This window comes from Lissotriton helveticus, chromosome 10 (genome assembly GCF_964261635.1).
Source record: "Lissotriton helveticus chromosome 10, aLisHel1.1, whole genome shotgun sequence".
Classification (NCBI taxonomy): Eukaryota; Metazoa; Chordata; class Amphibia; order Caudata; family Salamandridae; genus Lissotriton; species Lissotriton helveticus.
This window is the reverse complement of record NC_136071.1, coordinates 527,444,052-527,470,151: the sequence shown is the minus strand read 5'-3', so window position 1 is coordinate 527,470,151 and position 26,100 is coordinate 527,444,052. Positions and strand designations below refer to the sequence as shown.

The 26,100-nt window shown below is 45.4% G+C and overlaps 1 protein-coding gene across 1 annotated transcript in view; it reads left to right on the top strand.

Moving 5' to 3' along the window:
- The window catches only part of LOC144785371 (uncharacterized), a 337,243-nt gene that overhangs the window by 200,243 nt on the left and 110,900 nt on the right, over window positions 1-26,100 (top strand). Inside the window, exons 10-11 of the mRNA XM_078664322.1 lie at window positions 2-163; window positions 4,596-4,714. Coding sequence (XP_078520448.1) covers window positions 2-163; window positions 4,596-4,714 — 281 coding nt within the window. The remainder of the gene's footprint in view (window position 1; window positions 164-4,595; window positions 4,715-26,100) is intronic.

Here is a 26,100-nt window from a genome sequence, read left to right as displayed (position 1 = left end):
GAAAGCTGACAAGAAGTCCGTGGATGGCAAGGTGAGCCATGCCCAGATGGAGGTGGCTGTGGCCGAGCTTAATGCCATTTTGGAAGACCTGATCAAGAAGATGTCCTTGCACGAGGACTGGCAGAAGATGTTGGAGAAACTGCTGCATACCGTGGATTCGAAGGTATTTTTGAACATTCAGTTTGGCTTCATTTAATGAGGGTGCCAAAGGGAAGAATTCACAATTGAGTGAGTGAAACTGAGGGAGTTGTCATAACACTGGTATTTCATCATCACCATAAAATGCTGGCTTGGGAGACTGAAAGATAGACAGTTATCTAAATCCTGAAAGGTTATCATACTAGAATAGTGGGGTAAAGTTAAAAGAAATTAGAATAAGTAAGTCAGCTGCAGACGTAGATTTAGACTTTTGCTGGCGCATTTCTTGTACCCGTGTGGCTGTTCTAGGACATACGTACGTAACACATGGGTGTGGCAACTCTGCCATATTTTAAATTCACTGTCGTCATGTGTGTGTGCTTTGGACCGAAAAGCAGCTTTAAATAAGTGTCTCTGACGAAATTGTTTTCATTGAACCAACGTTGATAATGTTTTTTCTCGATAATTCTTTTTTACTGAGTCGATGCCACAAACCTGGTGAAAGCCTTTCTTGATCAAAAATTCCCGTTTTCAGTCTGTTTTTGGCTTTTATCTCCCCCTCTACCCATTACCTTGTTTCTTTGTTAAACGGCCCCCTTCCCTGGCTTTCATGCCCCTTGTTGTGATACTCCCACGCCGCCTCTCTCCCATTTTTGTCAAAAACCCTTATTCCCGTTGCTACTTTAGTCCCTTTTGTAACAAACTTCGCAAACTTCCTCTTGCTTTACTCCCGTTTTTTTACAACCGTTCCTCCCCCTACCACTTTACTCCTGTTTGTTTTTACTAACCCCTTACTCCCACTCTTGCGTTATTCCCTTTCTTACAACCCCTTCCATCCTCTCCTGCTTTACTCCTTTGATTTTTTACAAGCCTTATTGTTATCTCCCTTTGCCTGTCCTGTATACCCACACCCTTTTCCCTTCTCACCTCTTCGCCATGCTGTCCTTCAAAATAATCATTTACCTTTTCCATGAAAAGATTGTGGGGCATATTATCAAGCCCCAGCGATAATTATCGCTGAGCGCGCTTTTAGTTATCGCCGGCATATATCGCCAAGCAAGCGCTGTATTATCAACGCTTAGTGCTATGGCGAAAAATATTCCAGCGATAGCGGGGTATTCCATGGAACATCGCTGGTTTTCCAGCGATGTTCCATATAAAACGGCGATAAGCTTGATGATAGGCCCTGTGGCCTTAGCCCCACAATCCACCTCCCATGTTAGGTATGCCTTAGTCAGGAATTTAACAGACGTTAAATTCCTGAGTTAAGGCAGAGTTAGCGCGATTTAAATTATCGCTACTCCTCATTGGTAATATCGTGAAGCTGTTTTCACAGCCACGCCTACTTTGCATCTCATTATCGATGTGAGTCATGTGAAAAGCAGGAGCTAAGTCAAGAAAACAAGCGTTAGTGTCTCCTTGTAAATAATGCAATATAATTATTGCGGCTTTTCGCCTGAAAACGGACGCTAAAGCGGCGATAATTTTATCGCAGCCCCTTGATAATATGCCCCTATATTTCTGGTGATTGAGCTATTTCTTCATTTTAACTTTTCACTAAAATGAAGTCTCATCAGCTTGTATTCATCAGGGTGACTAACTGCATTTTAAAAATGTGTCAAAAATGATGAACTGCATGCCACTGCAACAGATATTCACCCCCACCACATTGATTGAGTGACCCAATGGTAACTTATTGATGTTTTGTCCCTCAGGCTTTCTTAAACGTCTTGTTCAGGAAAGGTTATAGGTAGTAAGGCCTACAGTGTATCTCGAGTCAACAGACACACCTGTGAGCCTGAATAACATATTCACTCAAAACCAGGTATTTCAAAGAAATATTGTCATGCATGAACGAAGAAGCAATATTGAATATTTGTGTTGAACATTGCGGTTGCTTCCTCAACTTTTTCTGAGGAAGATCCCTTTCACGCAAATTAGGAGGTCGATATGTTAACAAATGACCACTGGGTCTCTCATTTTATGTAGACATTTCGGGCCATATTATCAAGAACGGCGATAACATTATCGCCGCTTTAACGGCAGGAAACTGCAGCTAAAGTGGCGATAAGGGGTTTGATAATAAGCCCTTGTGAATTCCCATAGAAGCCCAGGTGTGATGTCCTTCACACCAGAACCTGGGCTTCTATGGGACTTCACAAGGGCATATTATCAAGCCCCTTATCGCTGCTTTAGCGGCAGTTTCCTGCTGCTAAAGTGGCGATACTGTTATCGCCGTTCTTGATAATATGGCCCTGTATCCCTAAACTGATGTTGGGCAGGGCCTGGATTAATCTGTCTTTGTGACAGGTGGATCTTGTTTATAAACTGTTTTTCGCACTTTCACACTGCTGCACCATTGCACTATGTTATCAAGGAGAGGATCTTTGTTGAACATCTATGTTGAACATTTATGTCAATTACGTATAGTGTCCATAATACATGACATGTTTAATTGACTATCACATCATTCTTTTTCATTTATAAAAATTGGGATTATTTGCTTGCACTCATTAATGCTCCCTTGAAACTTGATTATATAAGAATGAATCCAAAGGAGCATTGTGTACTCAATTACCCTAGTTGCTAGCAATATTGGGTTTGCCCCCCTGTTTTATTTGGATGTTTACGCTCTTAGCCAAATCATTAAACTAACTCTTGGCTTATGCACCCATCTGCCAGTATGCTGCCTCCGGGATCCATTGACTGGAAGAGGGTTTGCTCAAATTGATTTGAGTTATGACCTCTACGCTAGCCCCTCCATCCAAGTTGAACGTAGGAACTATCCCAGTGAATTGAGCACCTCAAGAGGGCCCCTCTGGTTTTCTATTAGATGAAGGAAGATTGAAGGGCGTGCGGGAGACTCAGTAGCCTTGGCCTCTATTGTGGTATTGTGATTACCCAATGTTACTCTTCTGTATTTGTCCCTAACTTTAATTTTGGTTTAATCGTAGGTCTCTGTCGAGTGATGTCTCTTCTCCAAAAAGATTGATGGCAAAATTGAGAATTCTGAGATAGTTGTAAAATTGCGAGAAGCGGTGTTTGCGTCCAGTTTTACAGCTGCAGTTTTAGAACACATTATACTTTTTAAATGTTTTTACCTTTTTTTTCCACCTGATTATGACTGAAAAATGTTGCTCATACAAAATAAGAGTGAAGTGTAATACCATGCGTAAATAAAGTCACAAAGATATTTTACAACTGTTGCCCCAAACTGGAAAGGGCAAAACTCGTACAAAAAAACAACCAGACCTATCGCAAAAAGGTAATAAGGAAGTTTTTGAGCCCTATGTCTCTGCGGCACAAGAAATGAGGCGCAATTTTTACTAGGTAGTATCTCAAAGTAGTATCTCCAAACTGATGTTCAGGGTGCAGATACTGAAAGTTCTTTGTTCTTGTAAAACCGACACTAAAACTGTGGGCGAGGGCGCAGGCTGATATCATTGCTGTATTCGGCCATGAGACAAGACTCGGCCCCGCCGACCCCCCCCCCTCGTGGGTAGCTTGGGATTAGGACCTTGGATTTACTTTAGACCCGAGTCAGCGCAAACGTATAGGGGGCCTTACCCGCAAAGTGTCCTGTAATGCCAGATTCAAACTAACACACTTTAATTTCGTGCATCGCACCTATTTAACCCCGCTTTCCTTGAGGCGTATTTCGGAGGGCAGGGTAGATAACTGTCCCAGATGTGGTGAAGAAGGAGCGGGATTTTTACATCTGGCGTGGAACTGCCCCCTGGTCAATAGCTTCTGGGTGGAGGTGGTGGACCGCATCCACGCCACGACCGGCCTTAAGATTGAACTGACTCCGCTCCACTGCTTGTTGGCCCTGGTACCTAAGCCTTGAAAGAGGAACCTTTCTTATAAACTGTTGCAATTAATGTTAGTATTGGCAAGGCGTAGAGTAGCGATAACCTGGATGGGGCGGAGGGCCCCTGAGATGTCAGCCTGGCTTAGGGACGTCAAGGAGTGCTCTCTGGCGGAGGAGACGCATATACAGCACACACGCAGGGATGCGAAGTTGCAGGAGGATTTGCTTGCGTGGAGACTCATGTGTACCTCAGAATTACACCACAGTGATTCAGATGGCACGAGTGCTGAAGTCTTTTCATCAGGGGGGTCGGGATCCGATGGGGAAGGGGAGGGGACCGGGGAAATTAAAGCTGTTCAAGACTAGTCCTATGCTTCTCCCTCAATTGCATTTCATGTTATGATTGTCAAACTCTCTGTTTTTAAGTTGCTCATGAATATGGCCTAAACTGTGATTTAACTACCTACTGGTGCCATAATGAAATGGTCGAACTGTATGCATGTTCTACATGACTGATGCCAATTCTGGGGGGATTGTTTATTTTTCTTCCTGTTGAAAAACCAAAAATAAAGTTTTTTTTTAAAAAACAGACACTAAAACATAAAAAGTTTGTTTGTGTATTAATGAAATTACATTTTTTCCTCAGCTGGATCGGTCAGAGCTGGAGTCGCTGCGGAAGGACTTGGATGAATTATGGAGCATCCTGAAAAAGCATTTAAATGATGGACATTTCTTCGACTCAGACAGCGCTGCTGGGTTTCGGAAGTAAGTGAGGACCATCCTGTACTATTAAAGGCTCATTTACAAGCCCTGTGCACTGCCAGGACATCACTTTTAATGACACTCCAGCAGCGCACACTGCAGAGCCACATCTACGAGGCCACATTGGGCCAACTTGCGTGGCTTTTCATGGCCTCGTAGATATGATGTGAGGCTGTGAGGCAATGCAGCGCAAGTCGCTGCGTTGCTTCACACTGCGATAGGGAGGCATGCCTTGGGCGTTACGGTGGGTGTTCCCACATAACACCCATGGTAATTGACACATTCCCAGATTTACAACATACTGTAAACCTGGGAATGCGCCAAAAGCCTACGCCTACCCAGGGGTGGCGTAACAGTTGTTTTTGTGAAGGAAGGTGTCCCTTCCTGCACAAAAATAACCTGATTTCATCACAGGCACCCTTGCACCATGGTGCAGGGGTGCCTGCATTGGTGCTAGGCAGCCATTTGTGCGCCAGCGCAGTGTAAGAGGACAGGAATGCGCTGTATCTCATAGATACGGTGCATGCCTGCCCTTTTCTTTTGACGCAGGGCAGCACAGCAAATTGACGTGCAGCGCTGCCCTGCGTCACATTGCTATAAATAAGCCCCTTAGTATCTAAGGGCCTGAACTGTTTGATTGGTCATAGGGAAGGGAAAGCCAACCACAAATATTTTGCTGCATAAAACACTCCATAATAAGGAAAATACTTTCTGAGCACATATTTCCATTGTTTGTTCTTATTATTTTCTGTCTGTTACTGGGCAGCCTCTCCCTTTTATTTCCTTTATTTATATAGTGCCACATGTCACCTTGGTCACTTCTACGCATTCAGAAAAAAAAACTTGTAATAGAAAGAAAGACAAGGAAAGTATAGCTTAGTGTGGATCCATTTGCAAGAATGTATCCCTGATGCATCATTCTTGAGTTAATGCCCTGCAGGTTGCATCTCCATTGAGGTTATAGTATTAGGGGGTTCGCTCTCTGTTCCTCTATGTTATGGAATACTCTTACTATACCATACATCTTATAATGGCTACTTCTGCATTTCTGCGCAGTGTTTCTATTGTCCCCTGTATGTTGGTTTGCTTTTGTTTGTTAAAAATGTGCTTTCTTGTGTTTGACTGCCCACCATGTCATGCCCACTTAGCACAAGGTGCATGAGTGCTCCATGCCACTTACGTGAGTAGTTGAATTGTCTTTCTCTTTATCACCAAGGCTCCATGCCCCTGTAGCTGGACTTGCACGAGTGTGCCAGGTTGCTAGTCTGAGCTCTAGACTTGCCATATACTTAGGGTGACCAACTGACATGGGTGCAAATTCAGGATGGTGAGTGTAAAAATTCAGGACAAAGGGCCAACATTCAGGACAAAAAGTCAGGACAGAAGGTCAAAATTCAGGACAAAACATAAGCGATACAAAAGGGGATGATGGACAGAGCGTTTGAGCAAATGAAACACTCACCCCCAGTCAACTGATCTGGGTTTAATCCATCACCATTCTTTAGCTCACTCAGCCACCCCAGTTCAGACATGGCCATATGCAAATCAGTCTGACCCTGTGCCTCATGGGAACAGTCCAGCCCGAACTGCCAAGCCATGTCTTCCCTGGACCGGAAACAAGCATCCCAGGACTGGTTTCGGATTCATAATCCTCATCAGCCAGGCTATCTTGAGTCCAGTGGCCAAGTGAGCAAGGGACTCACGTCTGAGCATACCCTGCCACACTTAGGGCGAACAAAGCGATACAAAAGGGGATGATGGACAAAGCGTTTGAGCAAATCAAACACTCACCCCCAGTCAACTGATCTGGGTTTAATCCATCACCATTCTTTAGCTCACTCAGCCACCCCAGTTCAGACATGGCCATATGCAAATCAGTCTGATCCTGTGCCTCATGGGAACAGTCCAGCCCGAACTGCCAAGCCATGTCTTCCCTGGACCGGAAACAAGCATCCCGGGACCGGTTTCGGATTCATAATCCTCATCAGCCAGGCTATCTTGAGTCCAGTGGCCAAGTGAGCAAGGGACTCACGTCTGAGCATACCCTGCCACACTTAGAGCGAACAAAGCAATACAAAAGGGGATGATGGACAGAGCATTTGAGCAAATCAAACACTCACCCCCAGTCAACTGATCTGGGTTTAATCCATCACCATTCTTTAGCTCACTCAGCCACCCCAGTTCAGACATGACCATATGCAAATCAGTCTGACCCTGTGCCTCATGGGAACAGTCCAGCCCGAACTGCCAAGCCATGTCTTCCCTGGACCGGAAACAAGCCTCCCGGGACCGGTTTCGGATTCCTAATCCTCATCAGCGAGGCTATCTTGAGTCCAGTGGCCAAGTGAGCAAGGGACTCACGTCTGAGCATACCCTGCCACACTTAGGGCGAACAAAGCGATACAAAAGGGGATGATGGACAGAGTGTTTGAGCAAATCAAACACTCACCCCCAGTCAACTGATCTGGGTTTAATCCATCACCATTCTTTAGCTCACTCAGCCACCCCAGTTCAGACATGGCCATATGCAAATCAGTCTGACCCTGTGCCTCATGGGAACAGTCCAGCCCGAACTGCCAAGCCATGTCTTCCCTGGACCGGAAACAAGCATCCCGGGACCGGTTTCGGATTCATAATCCTCATCAGCCAGGCTATCTTGAGTCCAGTGGCCAAGTGAGCAAGGGACTCACGTCTGAGCATACCCTGCCACACTTAGGGCGAACAAAGCGATACAAAAGGGGATGATGGACAGAGCGTTTGAGCAAATCAAACACTCACCCCCAGTCAACTGATCTGGGTTTAATCCATCACCATTCTTTAGCTCACTCAGCCACCCCAGTTCAGACATGGCCATATGCAAATCAGTCTGACCCTGTGCCTCATGGGAACAGTCCAGCCCGAACTGCCAAGCCATGTCTTCCCTGGACCGGAAACAAGCATCCCGGGACCGGTTTCGGATTCATAATCCTCATCAGCCAGGCTATCTTGAGTCCAGTGGCCAAGTGAGCAAGGGACTCGCGTCTGAGCATACCCTGCCACACTTAGGGCGAACAAAGCGATACAAAAGGGGATGATGGACAGAGCGTTTGAGCAAATCAAACACTCACCCCCAGTCAACTGATCTGGGTTTAATCCATCACCATTCTTTAGCTCACTCAGCCACCCCACAGACATTGTGAGACGTAAAGCAGCACACATAGGATGCAGCTAATTGGGAACTGCAGAGTTGGACTAGAGTGCAGTCTTCCGAGTTTCCAGCTTTATGTTTCAGATTGCTCAGGTATCCCATTTCTGTTCAGCTGGTGATGACTTGCATGGGGGCTGGTACCGTACTGAGCAATGGATAAGACCCATAGCAGACAGGTTTTGTGTGAGGGTAAGAGCATTAAGCATGAAAAAGGAGTTATTAACCCGCCTGCATGATCCATAATTGGCTGAACAGTGCTGAGCGTTATGGTATTATTGTGGGTCAGAGTGGTTAGATAGGAGTTGACATTACTATATAATGACCTGGCTAGTAGCTAGCCTTATATCAGCCCTCCTTAATTTACCTGTATATTGGAAATAATACACTGATTGGGCTGTTTCATTTCTGTGAGCTGTAAACTGCAGATTCTCATTGATGCACAGAAGTGTGCTGCAGACTAGAAACTGGATACACTGTTAAGGCATAATTGTAGGGCAGAAGGAGGCACTGTCTGTTACATACATAACATTTTCTATTAAATGGAAGCAAAATGCCAACATGCAGTTTTACTGATATAACTATATAGCACACAAGTACTAATGTATGGAAATGTGGTTTTGGCAAATATGTATAATTTGAACATCACCAAGTAAAGTGCCTTGATTATTTTTGATCCTATTAAAACTCTGTCTCCAGCACACTTCTGAATTACAAACAAGTGGTCCATTTTTGGTTTCCTAACTGCTGATATCTTTTGAAACATTTACACAGTTAATTTGCAGATGTTTAAAAGCTGTGTGTTACAAACAAACTGACAGCTTACAGCCTTTGTTTTCACACCCCTAAGAACATTTGGGGAAACACACTGAATTCTATAACACATTTGTCATTATATATCAATTGTATTAGCTTCTAAAGCATAGTACATTATGACTTTACTGTGCACCAGGATATTACAATCTTTGATAGGGCTTTTCAATGATTCCCTTACTATCACCAGCAGTGCCTCTCTCTCACATGTATTTAATTTGTTTTATAGCCCCTCTCATACCAGAGCACTTTACATCACACACAAATATACAGAGACAATAAATCATACATGTGTAAATTAGTGTATAGAAAGTGTTACGAGTGCTTGGTCTGAAGAAGCTCAAACTTAGGATTCAGAGCATAACCCAGTAGTTAGCGTTAACTTTAATGATAAGAATGTATTACTACCCAAACAAACCTTTTTAGCAACATCAGGATAATGAAAAGCTGGGAAGAAAACACAACTTCATAACCTGTACCATGCAGCTTCCATGCAGCTCTTTGATGGCAGTTCATAGCCCACTGGGCTAGATTACGTATGCAACTTATGAACTGCACAGTAACAAAAGAATCTCAGTGACAAAAGCAGTAACCCACTGAGCTCTGCAAATACAATACTGGTTTTTGATATACATGGTACACATTCTTTGCAGCAGGCATATTAACCCTCTTTGCTACCTTAGATGATTCAAAACTACCACTAAACAAAACTCCAATCTCTTTCCAGCAGGTACATTAGTCACCAGATTTATTGTGACACTTTTAGTGTTGCCTGAAAACTGCTGGATATGCAAGGAACTTTGGAGTGCCAGCCCCCAGTAACAAAACCGCCCCCTCCCCTTCTTCCAGCCTCCCAGGGAAACACCTGATGCCAGGTACGGCGGGTCCGGCCTCGCTACCACCCTCCAATCGTGCCCCTCATCTTCACATAGACCCTCTCTCATGTGTATTTATTTAGTTTAAAGTTCTACTCATCTAAAGTATGTACGGCAGGGTGTCAGAGTGTGTTACATCACACACATATTATATAGAGACAATGGCTCATAAATATGAAAGTCAATGTATTGGAAATGTCACTTAAGACAATGAGGGCTACAAAGTGTAGGAGTCAGATGTCATCCCTACCGGTAGGCAATAGTGTCGCGTGGGCAAGGCCACAGGGGTGGTTGCCATGGGCGCAATATTCTTAGGGGTTAACATTTTAAAAGAAAAAGAAAATTGCGGTGGAAGGGACTCGAGTCACATCTTTGGTGTTGTCTGCAAGTGCAGTTTATGTTGTTTTTCCCACCTTTCCCCGCAGATGGGCTGCACAGAGCCGTGCCCTCACGCATCTCTCATGGCCTCAGGGCATGTGGAGAGCCACTCGCACTGCTTCCTGGTGGTATGGGAGCTGGGCCGCCTAGCGGCACAACTGCGGTACGTCTCTTGTGTTACCACAGCACCGTAAAAGGAATTTGTTTCTGCTGTTTGGCAGGCAGAAGAAACATTTCAAACCCCATGTCTGCACTTGCTGTCACATGTTTCGCTTTGGGATAGCAGGTTGAGTCAACCGGGGGTGTTGCATCCATTAATTCTTTCACCCATCAATCAGTCTTTTACCATTCATTCTGGTTTTCCATCTGTGTGCCCATCCATAACCTAACCTATTCAACCATTTCCAAACCTACATCTATCCTACCATCCATCATTTCACTCATCCATCCATCCACCCTTTCACCCCATCCATATCCTTTCACTCATCCATCCACACTTCCACCTATCCATCCACTCATCCATCCAACTATTTACCCTTTCTCCCATTCAACCATCCTTTCACTTATCCATCCATCCATTCACTCAGTCACTCATCCATCCATTTGTCCATCTATTCACTATTCCACGCATCCATCCATCCTTTCCCTCAGCTCTTCACCCTCCCTTTAACTTATCTATACATTCTTTCACTCATCCATCCTTGCATCCTTCTTTTCACATCATCCATACACCCATTTGCCCATCCATCCTGTCAATCATCCATCCATACTTTCACTCATCCATCCATCCATCCACCCTTTCTCTCTCCATCCCCCTTTCACTTAGCCATCCCTTCACCCTCCCACCCACCCATCCACTCATGAATCCATCCATTGACCCTATCACTCATCCATCCTTTCACTCATCCATCCATCCTTTCTCTCATCCATCCATCCACCCTTTCACTCATCCATCCATTCCTTTGCCCATCTACCCTCACTTTCACTCTCTCATCCATCTTTACATCCACCCTTTCACTCATCAGTCCATCAATTCACCCTTTCACCTATCAATTCATCAATCCATCCATCATTTCACTCATCCATCCACCCATTCACTCGCCCATCATCCACCCTTTCCTACATCTATCCATCTTTTCACTGATCTATCCACCCTTTTACCCATCCCTCCACCCGTTTTACCCATACAGCCACCATGACACCCATACATCTATTAATGTACCCTTTCTCTCATCCAGCCTTCCACTCACTCATCCATCCATCCTTTCTCTCATTATCCATCCATTCACCATTTCACTCATCCATTCATCCTTTCACTAAACAATCCAGCCATTCACCCATTCCTTCACTTACTTACTCAACCACCATTTCACATTAATTATTGTTAGAGTTGCAGAGAGAAGAAGCCCATCAAAAACGTCACCCCTGCTGTAATTCCTAAAGCAGGGGGTGGGGGGAGAGGGTTCACTATGCCTCTGCACATAGGCAATCTGAAATTTTGGAAGTCATGAGTCATGCATGATGCACAGTGCCAGGATGTGAGGTGACTGTGACATGGTGGTGTTTCCAGGGCTTTAAGTGGGTTGAAAAAACGTGGGGGTCTCTCCAAATGGTGTGTCCGATGTAATTACGTGCTGTTTTAAAACACATAAGCTAAAAATCTGTTCTTAGCACAATGTGCTGCCCGACTGGTACTCTACTACGTCTGTTATACCATCCATATATATTTAATACACTAAACCTACAACAAGCCAGGACTTTTGGCTTTGTCAATGGTTGTTAGTTGCATAAAATAACAAGCTCCTGATAAGAATGACCTTGCAGCTGGACGTAATAGATGATTCAGTCATTTCAATATATTGTATTGCATAAATCCTTGTATAAAAGGCTCAAGGTAACCCCAGTGAGGCAGAACACTTGGCAGTTGGTCACTGCGTGTTTACTCTTGAGCCTAGAGCAAAATAAACTTTGCTCTTTATTTGCACAGCACAACCATGTGAGGACTGTTTATTTACTTTCAAAAGTTATACTCTCACAGTACTTCGTGTGTAAGCTGGATTGTGTAGAGAGAATTGTGGAAGTAGGTGCTCTGCAGATCCAACAAAACTTGAATAAAAATGAACACCTGAAAGGATGAGCTGAAGCTTACCTATCCGGAGCCTTTCCATTTTCAAGAAATTGGCCGGAAAAGAAGGTGCAGAATCTGCCTCGGACATGCCCCTACCTAGGGCACCAGAAGGCAACTAGAATAGTATCCCATACCACTCTAAAATCTAGGAACCAATTACTTATAGGACAAAATGTTTGCAGTCAAGATATTGGGGGGAGGGGGGGGGTAAACGGTCGGCCCTCAACTCAAGAATGGCAGAATATAACCCACTCATCCAAGGTTATCCTTAGCTATTGTAGAAAGTATATGACACCCAGACCCCTATTAGCATCTCAAGAACCAGAACTGAGAAATAAAAGAGGCTTCGAGTGAGATTGGAATAGACCGATAAGGAGATGGCAAAATACAAGTTGTCTTTGAACAGTCAGTAAAACTGTTGATGTTTCTGCCAGTGGCTATATTCACCGAACAGTACTGGCCATTTCCTCTCCTTCAAAACATTTCAAAAAACATATCCAATACACCAGCTAATGCTTTGATCACTCTTATCAGATAACGTTTTGGGGCCATTGAGGCCACCGTTAGAGTTTTAAGTGAATTTGGTATTAACGTGATCTTGAAGGTCAAAAACAAGAAAATCGTGAGACTACCTGGCAAGAAAGTATACCAAGATGGATAACTTCAGGGCCAGCTTGCTAGAGCTAGAAGCTTTTTCCCCTTGTTGGTCTAAGCTAATATTCTGTCTATTTACAGAATACTTTCTTCTTTGAAACTGGAAGAGCAAGCACGATTGCCCTACTCACTAGAAAGGTTGCTGGCATATATTTCTACAAAGCACCATTGTATTTTTTTCCCATAATTTCTCCCAAGAGGGGCAACCGTATCAACCAGAGCAACATTAAAATGCAATTAAGCATTAGTGGAGGTGCAAGGCGACTAAAATTCTGACGGTCGGCTAAAAACCTAGAATTTGTCCTCAGGTGAGAAAGGGCGATATTCCGCCTCACTATGATCCTTCTGTCTCTGGCAGGTACAGTAAAGCAACTAAGATAATAAACAAGCAATGGAATTAGTGTCAAGTTGTGCATACAATGAAAGAACAAAACTTTTTTTTTACTAGCACTACCACAATTCCAGACACAGAGCGTTAGAAAGGATTAACTTAATTTCTAAAGTGAATCACGAGGAAAAACAAGCATTTACAATGCAACGGTTTCGCCTTTGTAAAAGTTAGAGCTATTGGCATTGTAAATGACAAATTTTTTATTTATGTGTTGGTTTTGAAAACCTATAAATAAATGGCATTGTCATTTACAATGCCAATAGCTTAATCTCTCGCAAATGCGAGACCTATTGCATTTGCATCCACACGCACACACAGCCACCCACACACACAGAGCCACCCACACACACAGAGCCACCCACACATAGAGTCACCTACAAAAAAAGCTAGCCACACACACAGAGCCCCAACACACACAGAGCCCCAACACACACAGAGCAGAAAATAAGTTGAGGACTGTGCACCAACGCTCTGTAATGAGTACACATTTGCGGGCAGCTGCACACTGTAAAGAAAGCTTTTGATTTAAAAAATGACCAGCTAAAGAGCGCACACAAAGTCGTTGACAAAAATACATGCATTAAGAGACACAATGCCATTAAAGGATCGCCTTGTGCAGTAACTGACACAGACACATGAAGTAACATGCATGTACAGTATGAGAGACAAGAAGCCGAGGCAGCTCTCAAACAAATGTAGCTAGTTGGGCACAGACATCTTTCGATCATACTACTATCGGGGGCAGGGTCACTGAAATTATGTGGCAGGGGAGGATCAAATTAGAGTTTTCTAAATTATGCGGCAAAAAGGCAACTTTCGCAGTGTACTACTGCACATTTTGAATGGTCGAGGTTTTGTGGGGCTGGGGATCACTGACGGAGTCCTCCATCCTGGAGGAGAGAGGTTTTCGACGGGAGCCACCGCTTGCAGCCTGCCTCGCCCTGAGTGTTGTTTTCAGCAGCTTGGTCTTTGCCTAGCGCCAGGCCGCTAAACTCCACTCTTGCTCCCCCATCGCCTTCTGTCTGTTTCCTGTCGGTAGAGATGGTGGGTTTCAGGCAGCCTTTTTTTTTACCTCATCTGATGGCCACTCGGTGGTCTGCGTGTCTTCGTCGCAAAGAATGAAACCATCCCACTGCGCTGCTGTGCCGCCACCTCAACCCTCTTGTGGGTTTTTAGAACAAACTCTTATTGGTCTGCATTTGCTTCGGGCCCGGTGAGTTGGTCTGGCCCAGGGCGTGCCGTGGTTGGTACTGGTCTACTGGCCATTTACTTATTTCTACTGCCTTCTACCTGGCTCCCGATCCCACTCTGCTCCTTACTGCGTTTGCCTGTGCTTATTACGTCTCCGCTGCACTTCTCAACTGTTGGACATTGATGTTGGTATCTACTTTTATGTTATCTGTGCAACTATTCATGTTCTCACCTATGTAAAGCGCTCTGATACCTCCGGGTCTAGCCAGCGCTATATAAAACTCCAAAAAATAAATAAAAATAAAAAAAGGTAATGGCGAATCTGCCAAAAAGAGACAATGATAAGTGCGACCAAGAATGCACCTATCCGCATGATTCCTGCTCACTCCTTACTCTGATCATTTTCCTCTACAGCCTCTGCTCGGAAACCCGGCAGCAACTTTCTGGCCCTAGAAACCCTACTCCACCTTGAGAATCTGATCATCATCCCTCCTGGCAACCCTTCTTAGTCCCCACCCCTTCACTCCCCCTCCCGATATCTGCCATCATCATAACCACCTTTGACGTACAACTCCAAGAACAGCTCCTAATGCCTCTCCCCTACCCACTCTACTAACCCCTACTAACTCATCCATTCCCATCCTAGGGGTCACTAACAAAATGAATTCTCATCACTTCCAGGACCTAAACAGATAGTGTAACTACATTATCATCTTCTCTAATCTCATTCCTTACAACTCACTTCACACATAGGGCCCGATGTAGGTAGGCCGTTACCGATCGGTAACGGCCGAAAATACCGATTTAGGGCCCTTACCGATCGGTATACTGGCATCGAGATGTAGGGCTCACAAAAAAAAGTACAAATCGGACCCAAAACCGAATCTGAATGATTACCGAATGTAAAAGAATCCGATACGTACATACCGAAAATCGGATACTGTACGAATCGGTAACACACCGAATCGGATGCAAACACCGAATCGGTGCATGTACCGAATCGGTAGTGACACCGAATCGAACATAAGCCGATTCGGTGCATGTACCGAATCGGTAGTGACACCGATTCGGACATAAGCCGAATCGGTCCATGTACCGATTCGGTAGAGACACCGATTCGGACATAAGCCGAATCGGTCCATGTACCGATTCGGTAGAGACACCGAATCGGACAGAAGCCGAATCGGTCCATGTACCGATTCGGTAGAGACACCGAATCGGACAGAAGCCAAATCGGAGAACCTACCAATTCGGTAGAATCACCGATCGGGAAAATCCCCGCTTCGGACAGAAGGGGAGATGTAGGGAGGCACAGAAACACTGATTTTGGCTCAAAATCGGTAGAATCCACTCGGTAATTACCATGGATTACGATCAGGTGGTAACCAACTCCAACCCATAAAAACAGCCCCAAAATGCATTGCAACTTGCAGGATGGCAGCTTTTTATGTCATAGCGAGGCGGCTACGGCTACAGCAGCAAGGAGAGAGGGAATGGCAAAGAGAGGAGCAGGTATACAGACAGCGTATCACCCTGGTCATGCTGACAGATGCAGAGATCCTACAGCGGTACAGGCTGGACTCAGAGACCATCACAGACCTCATTAGGGACCTCCAACCCCTGTTGCAGCACCCCACCCCAAGGGCACACGCAATCCCTGTGCAGGTGCAGGTGCTATGCTGCCTACACCTGCTGGCGTCTGGCAGCTATCAAAGTGTAGTCGCTGTGGCAGGAGGGGTGACCCAGAGCAGCCTGTCAAGGTTCTTCCACAAGTTCCTTGATGCCATGATCCAGAGGATGGCCCACTACATTTCCTTCCCTGCAACCCAGGCAGAACTGGTACAGACCAAAGCAGACTTCTACCAGATGGCAAGATTCCCCCACATCATTGGCTGCATAGACGGCACACACATTCCGATTTGCCCACCATCTGACACAGAATACATCTACTGCAATCGGAAGTCCACTCACACCATCAACGTACAGGTGATCTGCAATGCGAAAAGCACCATCACAGACCTGGTAGCAAAATTTCCGGGTAGTACCCACGACTCCTACATTTTCCAACAGAGCGGCATCTATGCACGGCTGATGGCTGGGGAATTTGGAGAAGGATACCTCCTAGGTGAGACACATCATCAGCCCCCCATAACCAAAAACAGCAAAGTGAAATACATGTATGCATGTAAGTAATTTTACCCCTTTTCCTTCTAGGCGACAGTGCATATGCCCTCCGCTCATTCATTCTCACCCCCTACCTCAACCCCTCTACACCCAGCCAAAGGAGGTATAACCGTGCCCACAAAAGCACCAGGAATGTTGTGGAAAGGACATTCGGCATCTGGAAAAGCAGGTTTAGATGCCTGCACAAGAGTGGAGGTGCAAGGCAGTATACCCCCATCACCTGTTGCAAAATCATAGCTGTCTCTGCAATGTTACACAACCTTGCGGTGAAGAAGGGCACTGAGGTGGAGTTGAGTGACTACGAGGACCATGATGACGACGAAGCTGTGCCACTAACACAGCCAGCTGGGGTGTGTACGCCAAATGATGGCAGATATAGACGTGAGGAGATAACAGCAAACTATTTCTGAGTGAGTACAAATGCACAGATAGGTGAATGGTTGTGTTGAATAAGCAATTTTTAATACTGTTGCTACACAGTTACTGCACTGATGTGCAACAAAAAAAAGGTGTAATAGCAATGAAAACAAAAGTCTAGGGTCCAGGTTGCCTCACCCGCCCTTGCTAGGCTATTTCTTTGAGCGCTTTACAGCCCCACTGTGGTGTCCCTCACCCCCTTCAGAATGACCAGCGGCATCTGCGGAGCGCCTGGTGCTCCTGCGTGGCTCTGACGCAGCGCTGGCCGGGCTGCTGCGGCTGCTGCTGTCCCCAGCATCCCCCAGGTCCAGGGCAGGATTTGCGGCAGTGGTAGAGATGATCAAGGCCTCCATTGCTGTTGTGATGCGGGCCATTCCCCTTGTCAACTCTGCGGTATTTTGTGCCAGACTAGACTCCATGTTGGCACTGCGCTGACAGAGTCGTGCCGTTGCTGCAGCAAGGCGGCTTATGGAGCGGTTCTGCACCCGGGCATCCCGCCTGCGCATCACCTCTTGCTCCTCCAGTCTGCCACATAACTGTGTGATGGCAGTGGTTAGCCTGCCTAAACCTGCTACTGCCTCCTTGTTGGAATCCACAAAGGCCTGAAATCCTTTCACCATTTCCCCCATCTGCAGGTTGTGCTGCAGGAGCTGGCGTTGGCATGCCATGATGGATTTCGCCTGCTGCCTTTGGATCTTCACCATATTACCTTCGAGGCCCCGGAACACACTGGCCTCCCGTGCTGGTTCTGCAGTGGTGGGAATGGCACGGCGCCGGGTACTGCTGCTGCCCGCCTGCTGAGTGGGCTGGGGTGCCACTGGTGGGGGTGTGGTGCTGGCCGGGGCCTGAGCCCCTGCTCCCAGGACAGGGTGTACTGGAGCCACAGTGGCAGGAGCTGGTGTAGGTGGAAAGAGCTCCCTTGTCGGGGAGTTCCCTGGGGAGAACTGCAAGGGGGGTGTGCTTTGCATTAGTGGGGAGTGAAGTGCATCAAAGTCAATTGCCAGGTCTCCCTCAATACCCAGCCCTATGGTGTTTTCCTCCTCCTCCTCCTCGGCAGCCTGACTCGTGCTTGGCCCTGCGAGTGCAGTGGTAGATGGTGCTGCTGCCTCCTTTGGCAGTGGTTGTCCGCCTGATGGTGCCCCTAGGTACAAAGAAGCATTTGTAAATAGTGTGCCGATGTATTACAGTCAGTACAATTAAAGCATTCCACATGTCCTAGCATCTCCGTAGAATGTGTTCCACTGTTTCATGTCTTGTGATTCTGCACTGCCATATTTTGATACCTTCTGCTGACTGGATGTACCATGATGCTTGTCTCTTGTATGTTGGTTACAGTACTGTGCTGGGGTTTGGCTATGCATTGTGTCTAATGGGGAGGTGTCTGGTAGGGTGTGTCCTGATGCGCATGCCTCTTACCTGTAGCTGTAGCTCTGGCTGAGCTGTCCAGGGTCCCAATTCCGGTCACGCTCTCCCTCTCAATGGTGCTGGAGACCAGTTCCTCCAGCTCGGTGAGGGGTGGCGCCGGGTTCCTGCCACCACCAGTGACTCCAGCCTGCTTCTGGATCTCTGCCATCTTCCGTTTGGTCAGGCTGCGGATGTCGTAGAAGCGCTTCTTCAGCTCATCCAGGGACCTGGGGGTGACACCCACAGCGTTGACCTTTTGGGCGATTACGCTCCAGAGCCTCCTCTTGGTGCTGTCTGGCACATTGAGGGACAGCTTTCCGAATAGCTGCCGGTGCACCCTCACCACCTCCTCAACCAACAACTGCAGCTCGGTGCTGCTGAACTTAGGCTTCCTCTTCTGGCTGGACTTCTGGCTCTCACTCTGGTTTTCCATCTTGCTCTGAACAGTTCACTAACTCCTACTCCCACTGCTGCTAACTGTGACTGCTCAGCTCAGGCTGGCTCTCCAGAAAGTTCTTAATTGGCTGCACCTGCCAGGGTTGCCACTCCCTGTTTGGGTGGGGGAGGGGGAGCCACCTCATTGGCTGAAGCGGCTTTTACCGAATCGGCTGTATCCGAATCGGATTTTACCGATTCGGTTTCTTCAATGCATTCCTATGGGCTTTTTGGCCATGGGTGTGTTTTCATACCTCCGATTCGGTAATTGCCGATTCTGATTTTACCGACTCGGCTATTTCCGATTCGGTGGTAGCCGATTCGGCTAGTTCCGATTCGGTCCATGCCGATTCGGTACGTACCGATTCACATTACCGATGCCGACCGATTCCCTATTATTTCGCTGTTTGTTTGCTACATCTCGTTTTCCGATTTCAGAATACCGATTCGGCCCGCCTCGGTATTTTGAAATCGGAAATTCCCTTTTACCTACATCGGGCCCTAGTGTGTTTAGTCTAGTTACTGCTAAAAGTTCATGAGCTAACTGATTTAGCAACTGTGCAGCTTTTCGTATAGTAATGTGGACCAATATTCACATACCAATACATTAAGAAATGCTGCCTTTAACACAAATACATCTTAACATCAGTATCTGGTATATACAACAGTGAATAACCAGTTGATAAGAGACACTAATCTCTCTGTAACTACACGACAAATATCTCCCAGAAAGCAACTTCTGAATTGCATTCAAGCCTATGTACATCATATCTGTACAGTCACAACACCTTGATCCGCAGCCAGCCACCCAGACTTCACGCAGACTGCCTCTTAAAGGCATTCTACACACCACAGCACACCTTATTAAGGGATTGGAGAAATGCACATCACACCCACACTGATGGTACTCCACTAGCTCCACTTGCCAGTCTCCACCATTTTTAAAACCATCTGCATCATTTACATAACCATTACAATCGGCTCCCTTGCCTATCTGATTGACAAGCTCACCGTTTCTGGTGGCTCTCCACACATCCAGCGCCCGGGCATCATCAGACTGGAGACATAAAAGTGTATGGCAACAGGCCTTCTCTATGTATGAACCCAGGATCCATCTACAAGCACATCCTTATAACCATCAGGACTCTCCCAACCTTTCTCATATTCATGAAAAAGCTGAAAAGAAACTTTTTTAAAGCACACTACATCATGAAGCAGTAACAACTCCTTTTCCTCTCAGAAGCCAGCTACTCCTCGCCCCACACAATAGGTATTTGCCCCTTTATAGTTCTCTGCAGCCTTTTGACGAAGTGTGTGCTATATAAATACATATACATAGATTTATATAAAGACCACTTCAAAAGGAAATGTTTGAAATTAAATTTCAACAGCTGCAAGAAATGAATATCGTGCAACATTTGCACACAAGATAATACCATCGACCCAGTCCTTTCTGCTTTGCCTACCACCACTTACACTTATCAAAAGCCTTGCAGAAGTTTAAAAAAAAGATATCCTAGTTTTGTGACAAATGTACATCCTAACACATGAAAAGACTATCATTGGCAAAGTCAATAGGTTTTGCCTTTAAAGGGCGTTTGCAGTTTTTTTGGCTTTTTCCAAAGCTTTGTGCCAATTCTGAATAGCGATGGTAACAAGAAAAAAGCACTGGTAAAGTCAATACATCGCACCTTTCTGAAACAACATCAACAAAAAGACACTGTGCGAAGGTGCATATGCATGCACGTACACGTCATGATGCTATGGCAGCCCACAGCATGCATACATCATGAAGTGGAGAAGGACACGGGATAACTTAAAAAAAATAAAAAGGCTCAGTGAAAGCACATATAGGAACAAGCATTTACAATGCAATGGTTTCGCCTTTGGAAAAGTTAGAGTTATTGGCATTGTAAATGACAAAATTTGTATTTATGTGTTGGTTTTGAAAACAGATGAATAAATGGCATTGTCATTTACATTGCCATTAGCTTAATCTCTGCAGTCACCACTCTGCACTCCCTAGTCACTCCCTAGTCACTCTTCACTCCCTAGTCACTCTCCACTCCACTCCCTAGTCACTCTCCACTCCCTAGTCACTCTCCATTCTCATTTTAAGCCTAGATTTTCATGATGTCCACTTTATTGACTGGTCCGAAGTTACTAGTTTTAACTAGGTGCAGGCCCACTAACCTGAAAATCAGCATGCAAACTATTTCAACAATTGTGGTCTGAAAAGTAGGGAATCGGTTTGTATTTTGACCATCCCACACAATATTATAACCTTTGTTAATTCAATTAAAATGAGTACATTTCTCACAAGAATTACAAAGGTATGGAGAATTGTAGGCATCAGCAACAGGTACTGTATATCAGTTTGTGCATGAAGAATTTCGGAAAAGAGTAAGTTAAAACGCTACTCTACTGCCACTGAGAACTGTACCTAAACCAATAACGAGCACTGGCAAAGCCAAAGAGTCTGGCTTTATTATCCGGCCTTAGCGCTTTTGGCTTTTGCAATGATGGTTTTGTTTGATAGCACTTTATCAGTTTTCTAACTAGGTAAGCCAAAGAATTTTTTCAACACGTCGGCCATCTAGGAACAGTAAAATAATTAAATTACGGGGAAAAAAACATTAGGAAAACCATTAAAAAAAGACCAATCCTGCATATGTACATACAGACAGCATGCTCTGAATACTTTGCTAACTTAACCATTCTTTACCCTTCCCAAGATGACTAACGTGTTATGGAGCCATGAGTGACCCATCTTAGAACCCAAAATAATTAGAAAGAATTTTTAAAAAAAGTATTCAAAGATAACACCCTATGTTTGCACACCGATGAACAGAGTCTTGATTGCCTGCAGGCTTTTCTTCAACAGTAAGCCTTGTCAGCCACTAACACATATGAAGTTGTAAGGCAGTGATCTATTTAACACTTTCCAATATGCCTGAACACATGTCTTTTCACTTTACCACTCACTAGTGTGACGTATTAACTGGACCACTGCTGCTAACTCCAAGCTGCATTTCAACTAATATTGTAATCGTAAATGTAAATTAAGGAGTGAGGCCAAAAAAACGAACCAGTTATGAGGCTTGCAACCGTAGGATTATTGTGGATACTTTTTTTTTTATTACTGGTCGAGTCATTTCCTTATTACTCTCTCCATGTATTCGTCCCGTACAGGCAAAAGCACAATAAAATTCAGAACTTGCCACCCAAAAGAATCAAACAGCATACATGTTTCCATAGTAGAACTCCTTACAAAGTTGACAAGTGCCATCTAACCTACACAGCAGTCTTTGACACCCTGGAACATACTCAGTGATGAAGGCAGATTATTATAAGGCTCAGACTGACGTATACCCCGATTGTCATAAAAACGCAATTGTGTACGCTCAAATAACTGTGAAGGAAATTGATTTTTCTATACTTATGAGCACAAGCAGTGCCTACTGTGTTAGTTACAACATTGTTGATCCTTCCACAAACCCCAAACCGGTTTATAAACATCTGGGCGTGAGAAAATACGGATGACTATCCAAGGTGCAAAAAACGTTTGCTAAATCTATTTTCCGAGGGGATGAAAGAACCGCAAATCCCAGCAGACGCCGCTATTCTGCAGCTAGGGATGATGTCATCTACAAGTCGGGCACACGGACAGCGGGGGGGCAGGGGGGGAGGACAGCGGCACCGATTTGGAAAAATGATACGGTGGTACCGTATTCCTTCTCAACTGTAACTCTCACCCCTCTGAAGAGTTAGTTCACTTTAGTCATGCCGACTATATAACGATGGCAAGGGCTGTACTGTGCGGGAACAGACATTCACTCTCATCAAGGTTCAAGGCTGCCTGCACAGCTTATGGGGTTTACTTGGAAATGGGGGAGGGGTCCAATTTTTGTAAGCAAGGGGGTACAGATACCGGTGAGATGGTGCCAATCTTACAAGTGTGTCACTTTCACGCCCTTAAATAAGTGTGTCTCAATGCACAAATAACATGAACAAATTCATTAAAGAGAATCCCTTTCTTTGAAAACACAGTGAAAACAAACATTTTAGAAACACTTCATTATAAACATTATGCACGATCATCTCACATACATCTTCCCGCTCCTCGATAGTGGAACATGTTAAAATCGTAAAACATTGACGACATCTATACACAAGCACCATACTTGTAATGGAATACCTTTAACACAACATGCATTGAGCACTGTTCCGGGGACAGTGCTTACGCATCTCTTATCATAAACCCACCTTCGGCTCAGTCTACTTTATCAGTGGACCACTGTAAGTAAATCGCAGACCCCGGGACGAAAATCCTTGTTCTGATGACCGTCAGCTCAAAGGTAGAGGATCACACACTTACACGCATACGTTACTGCATCCCAGCCTTTATTCTCATTTTACTTAAAATGCAAACCGTCCACACGGGCATTGTTTTCTTCCCGCCGACCACTATCCTCTCACCACCACTCGGTGTTTCTCAAGACCCCTTGAACCGGATGCCAGCTTCCAGTTACCGCCAGACAGGCATGTACTTTGTAGTGAGAATTACAGTACCACCACACACTATCATGAACACTGTCGCACACAGGCATCGAAGGGCCCTTGTACAGCACAACTAAGGAAGGTTCTTCATAACTAGGTGGATTTCAGGTTCCCAGATACACAGCAGATTCCGAATGCACGCTCGGTCTATATTTATTACAAGCTCAAAAGCTAAAAGTCCGTTAATCTTTGGTGAAGACATCTACAGCCCGTAAGACTGCTCACTCGCAGACCCCTGGTTTACTTCCCCAAACACACACTTTCATGCCATGGCACCCTGCCGTATAAATAATGCTGCAGAGCCGCCCCCCCCCAATTGTAGAGCATCCTTTACCACCGACTTCGCCCCTACTTTTCCCTCCTCGCCTGCAGACTCGCCGGTGTTGATCCAGTCGGGGTTGGCGATGCTCGCGATGGCGAAGATGTCGGCGGCTAGAAAAAGACATCCTGAGATGATGGTCAGTATATCCATATCTCGCTCACCGCGGCCTCAGCTCGCCCCGCCACCGCCGCCACTGGGCCTCAGAGCGGGGAGCAGGCAGCGCCGGAGGGGAGAGTCCCCTCCACTGGCCGCGTACGGGAGCCAGCGGCAGAAAGCTGGCCGGAGAGCGCCGGGACGCCGTACCGGAAGTACAAGTCCAGCTCCAGTGCTTCCCGGAAGTACACCACCCCACTGTCTGTTCTCATGAGTGTTATGGGTTTTCTGCGCTAGAAAAAGAAGAGGGACAAAACCCACTGTTTCCAGGTCCAGAAAAAAGCATGCCCAGGCACTGAACGCAAAGACTAAAGCAAGCCCCACCTACAAACGAAAATAAGCGGCTAACAAAGTGAGCGATAAAGTGGCTGGCTTAATGTTTCAAAAGTAACACAAATACCGAAGCAGAACTCTGAAGTTTTCAAACTTCATGCGAGAGTAGCTTATCACCGAAGCAGAACTCTGAAGTTTTCAAACTTCATGCGAGAGTAGCTTATCCTCATCACCACGGTTTAGCTTTCCATTAAGGAACTTACAGGTATTAATAACTGAGAAACGGGACTACAAATACCAAAATGCAAAGCAGAAAACTGAACTAGAGCCTCTCACCAACAACCCGCATGGGCATAGACGAACTCCGCAGGGTCCTCCTCTCTGCCAGACAATTATTTAATATACCGAGCAATCTACCCTCTCACTCCCAACCCACAAAATAATAAAACAAGGGGGGGGGGCGGGAAAGACACGGACGAGGGGAGGGGGGGCGGGAAAGAAACGGATAGCGGGGGGGGGGGCGGGAAAGGACCGGACAGGAAAGGAACCACTCACCTGGACTTCCTCGGCCGGCGGTCGGCCGCCAAATGGCCCAAACAAACCTCAACCAGCCAAAAAAAAAGCCCCGCCCACCGCCGCATGACGTGGCCAAAAGAGAAAAATTCTCGGGAACGCCCCCGAATCTGGTCCGGCCTTGACGGACAGATCCGGCACCCAATGGCTAGCCTCCATTTATGGAGCTAGCCAATGGGAGCCGGGGGACGTTCCCGAAGCACTTATAGTTAACAAAGGATTTCGCCTGCGCCGAAAAGCTGCGCAGAGCGCAGCCTTCGGCAGGCGAAACCCAAAAACTGGAGCAGCCAAGCACAGCAAAGATTGCTGGGGTTATGGGGTTAGGGTATACAGAGGGCGAGAGCAATACACACATACACACTAATGGAGTGGTGTAAGCGAAATAAATAAAGTATTTTCCTCAACGTAAACAATGGAAGGATACAAGGCATTCAGTCAAAAGGATGGTTAAGAAATTCACCAGGGGAATGACAACACAAGAAGGACAACAAATAAACATTAATATGAAGCATGCAAATGAGACTGACAAATAGGTTAACCAGTGATAAGCAATGGCCTTATTCAAAGCCCACTGTAAGTATTATTACTGTACAAAATAGGGTTCAACAACGAACAGCTAACAAAGTTCTACTGCATGTAGGCAAGACCTAAAATGGCTGCCTTAAAATGGCATTTCTCAACAGAAATAGAATACCTTAGCAAAATAATTTTACAAATGATTAGCCAGTCGGCGTTTGAATAACCAGAATTGAACTGTGAACACTGTTAATTTCTACAAATGCTGTTTGTATTAATATATTCTACAAAAAAAATATGTATATTCAATATAAACCCGCTGGTATCTTTTTTTGAAAACAACTGCTAACAAAAGCACAGGTGGCATTTGAAAGAAAGCCTACGAGGGTTGTGTTTGTTGACAGGTTGTATAGCTAGGCTTCCTGTTCAACCACACAATTCAGCGACTGGTACACCTTATCTGTGCACAACCAATAAGACATTACTGTGCCAACTAGGAACAGGAAGTCAGTGACAGTGCAAAACTGAATGCACCATTGAGACCAGCTGCATAAATATGCAAATCCATATTCGAGTTAGCTTAAGCATTTCGATCTTACCAACTAAATTCACACATTTAAGAAACAAAAAGATTAAAAGACGTCACTTAGTAGTCACTGTTAAAGGTCATCATTAAAAGACTTCCATTTACTCACAATAAAACGCATCAAATATGTGACCCCTTCAGGCAGTCGAAAATGTTTGTTCTGGATCTAACGAGAATTGTATACATTTGTGTACACGGATGATAAATTATGAGATATTACAAAATAATTCTGTGCCAACAATCGGTGTAAAATACACGCGGTAATGTGCTTAAATCATGGACTTCAGTTACAAGGTGATTTTCTTTGTGTCTCTGACTTGGCTCACATCACACAAAGAAAGCATTTGGAAAT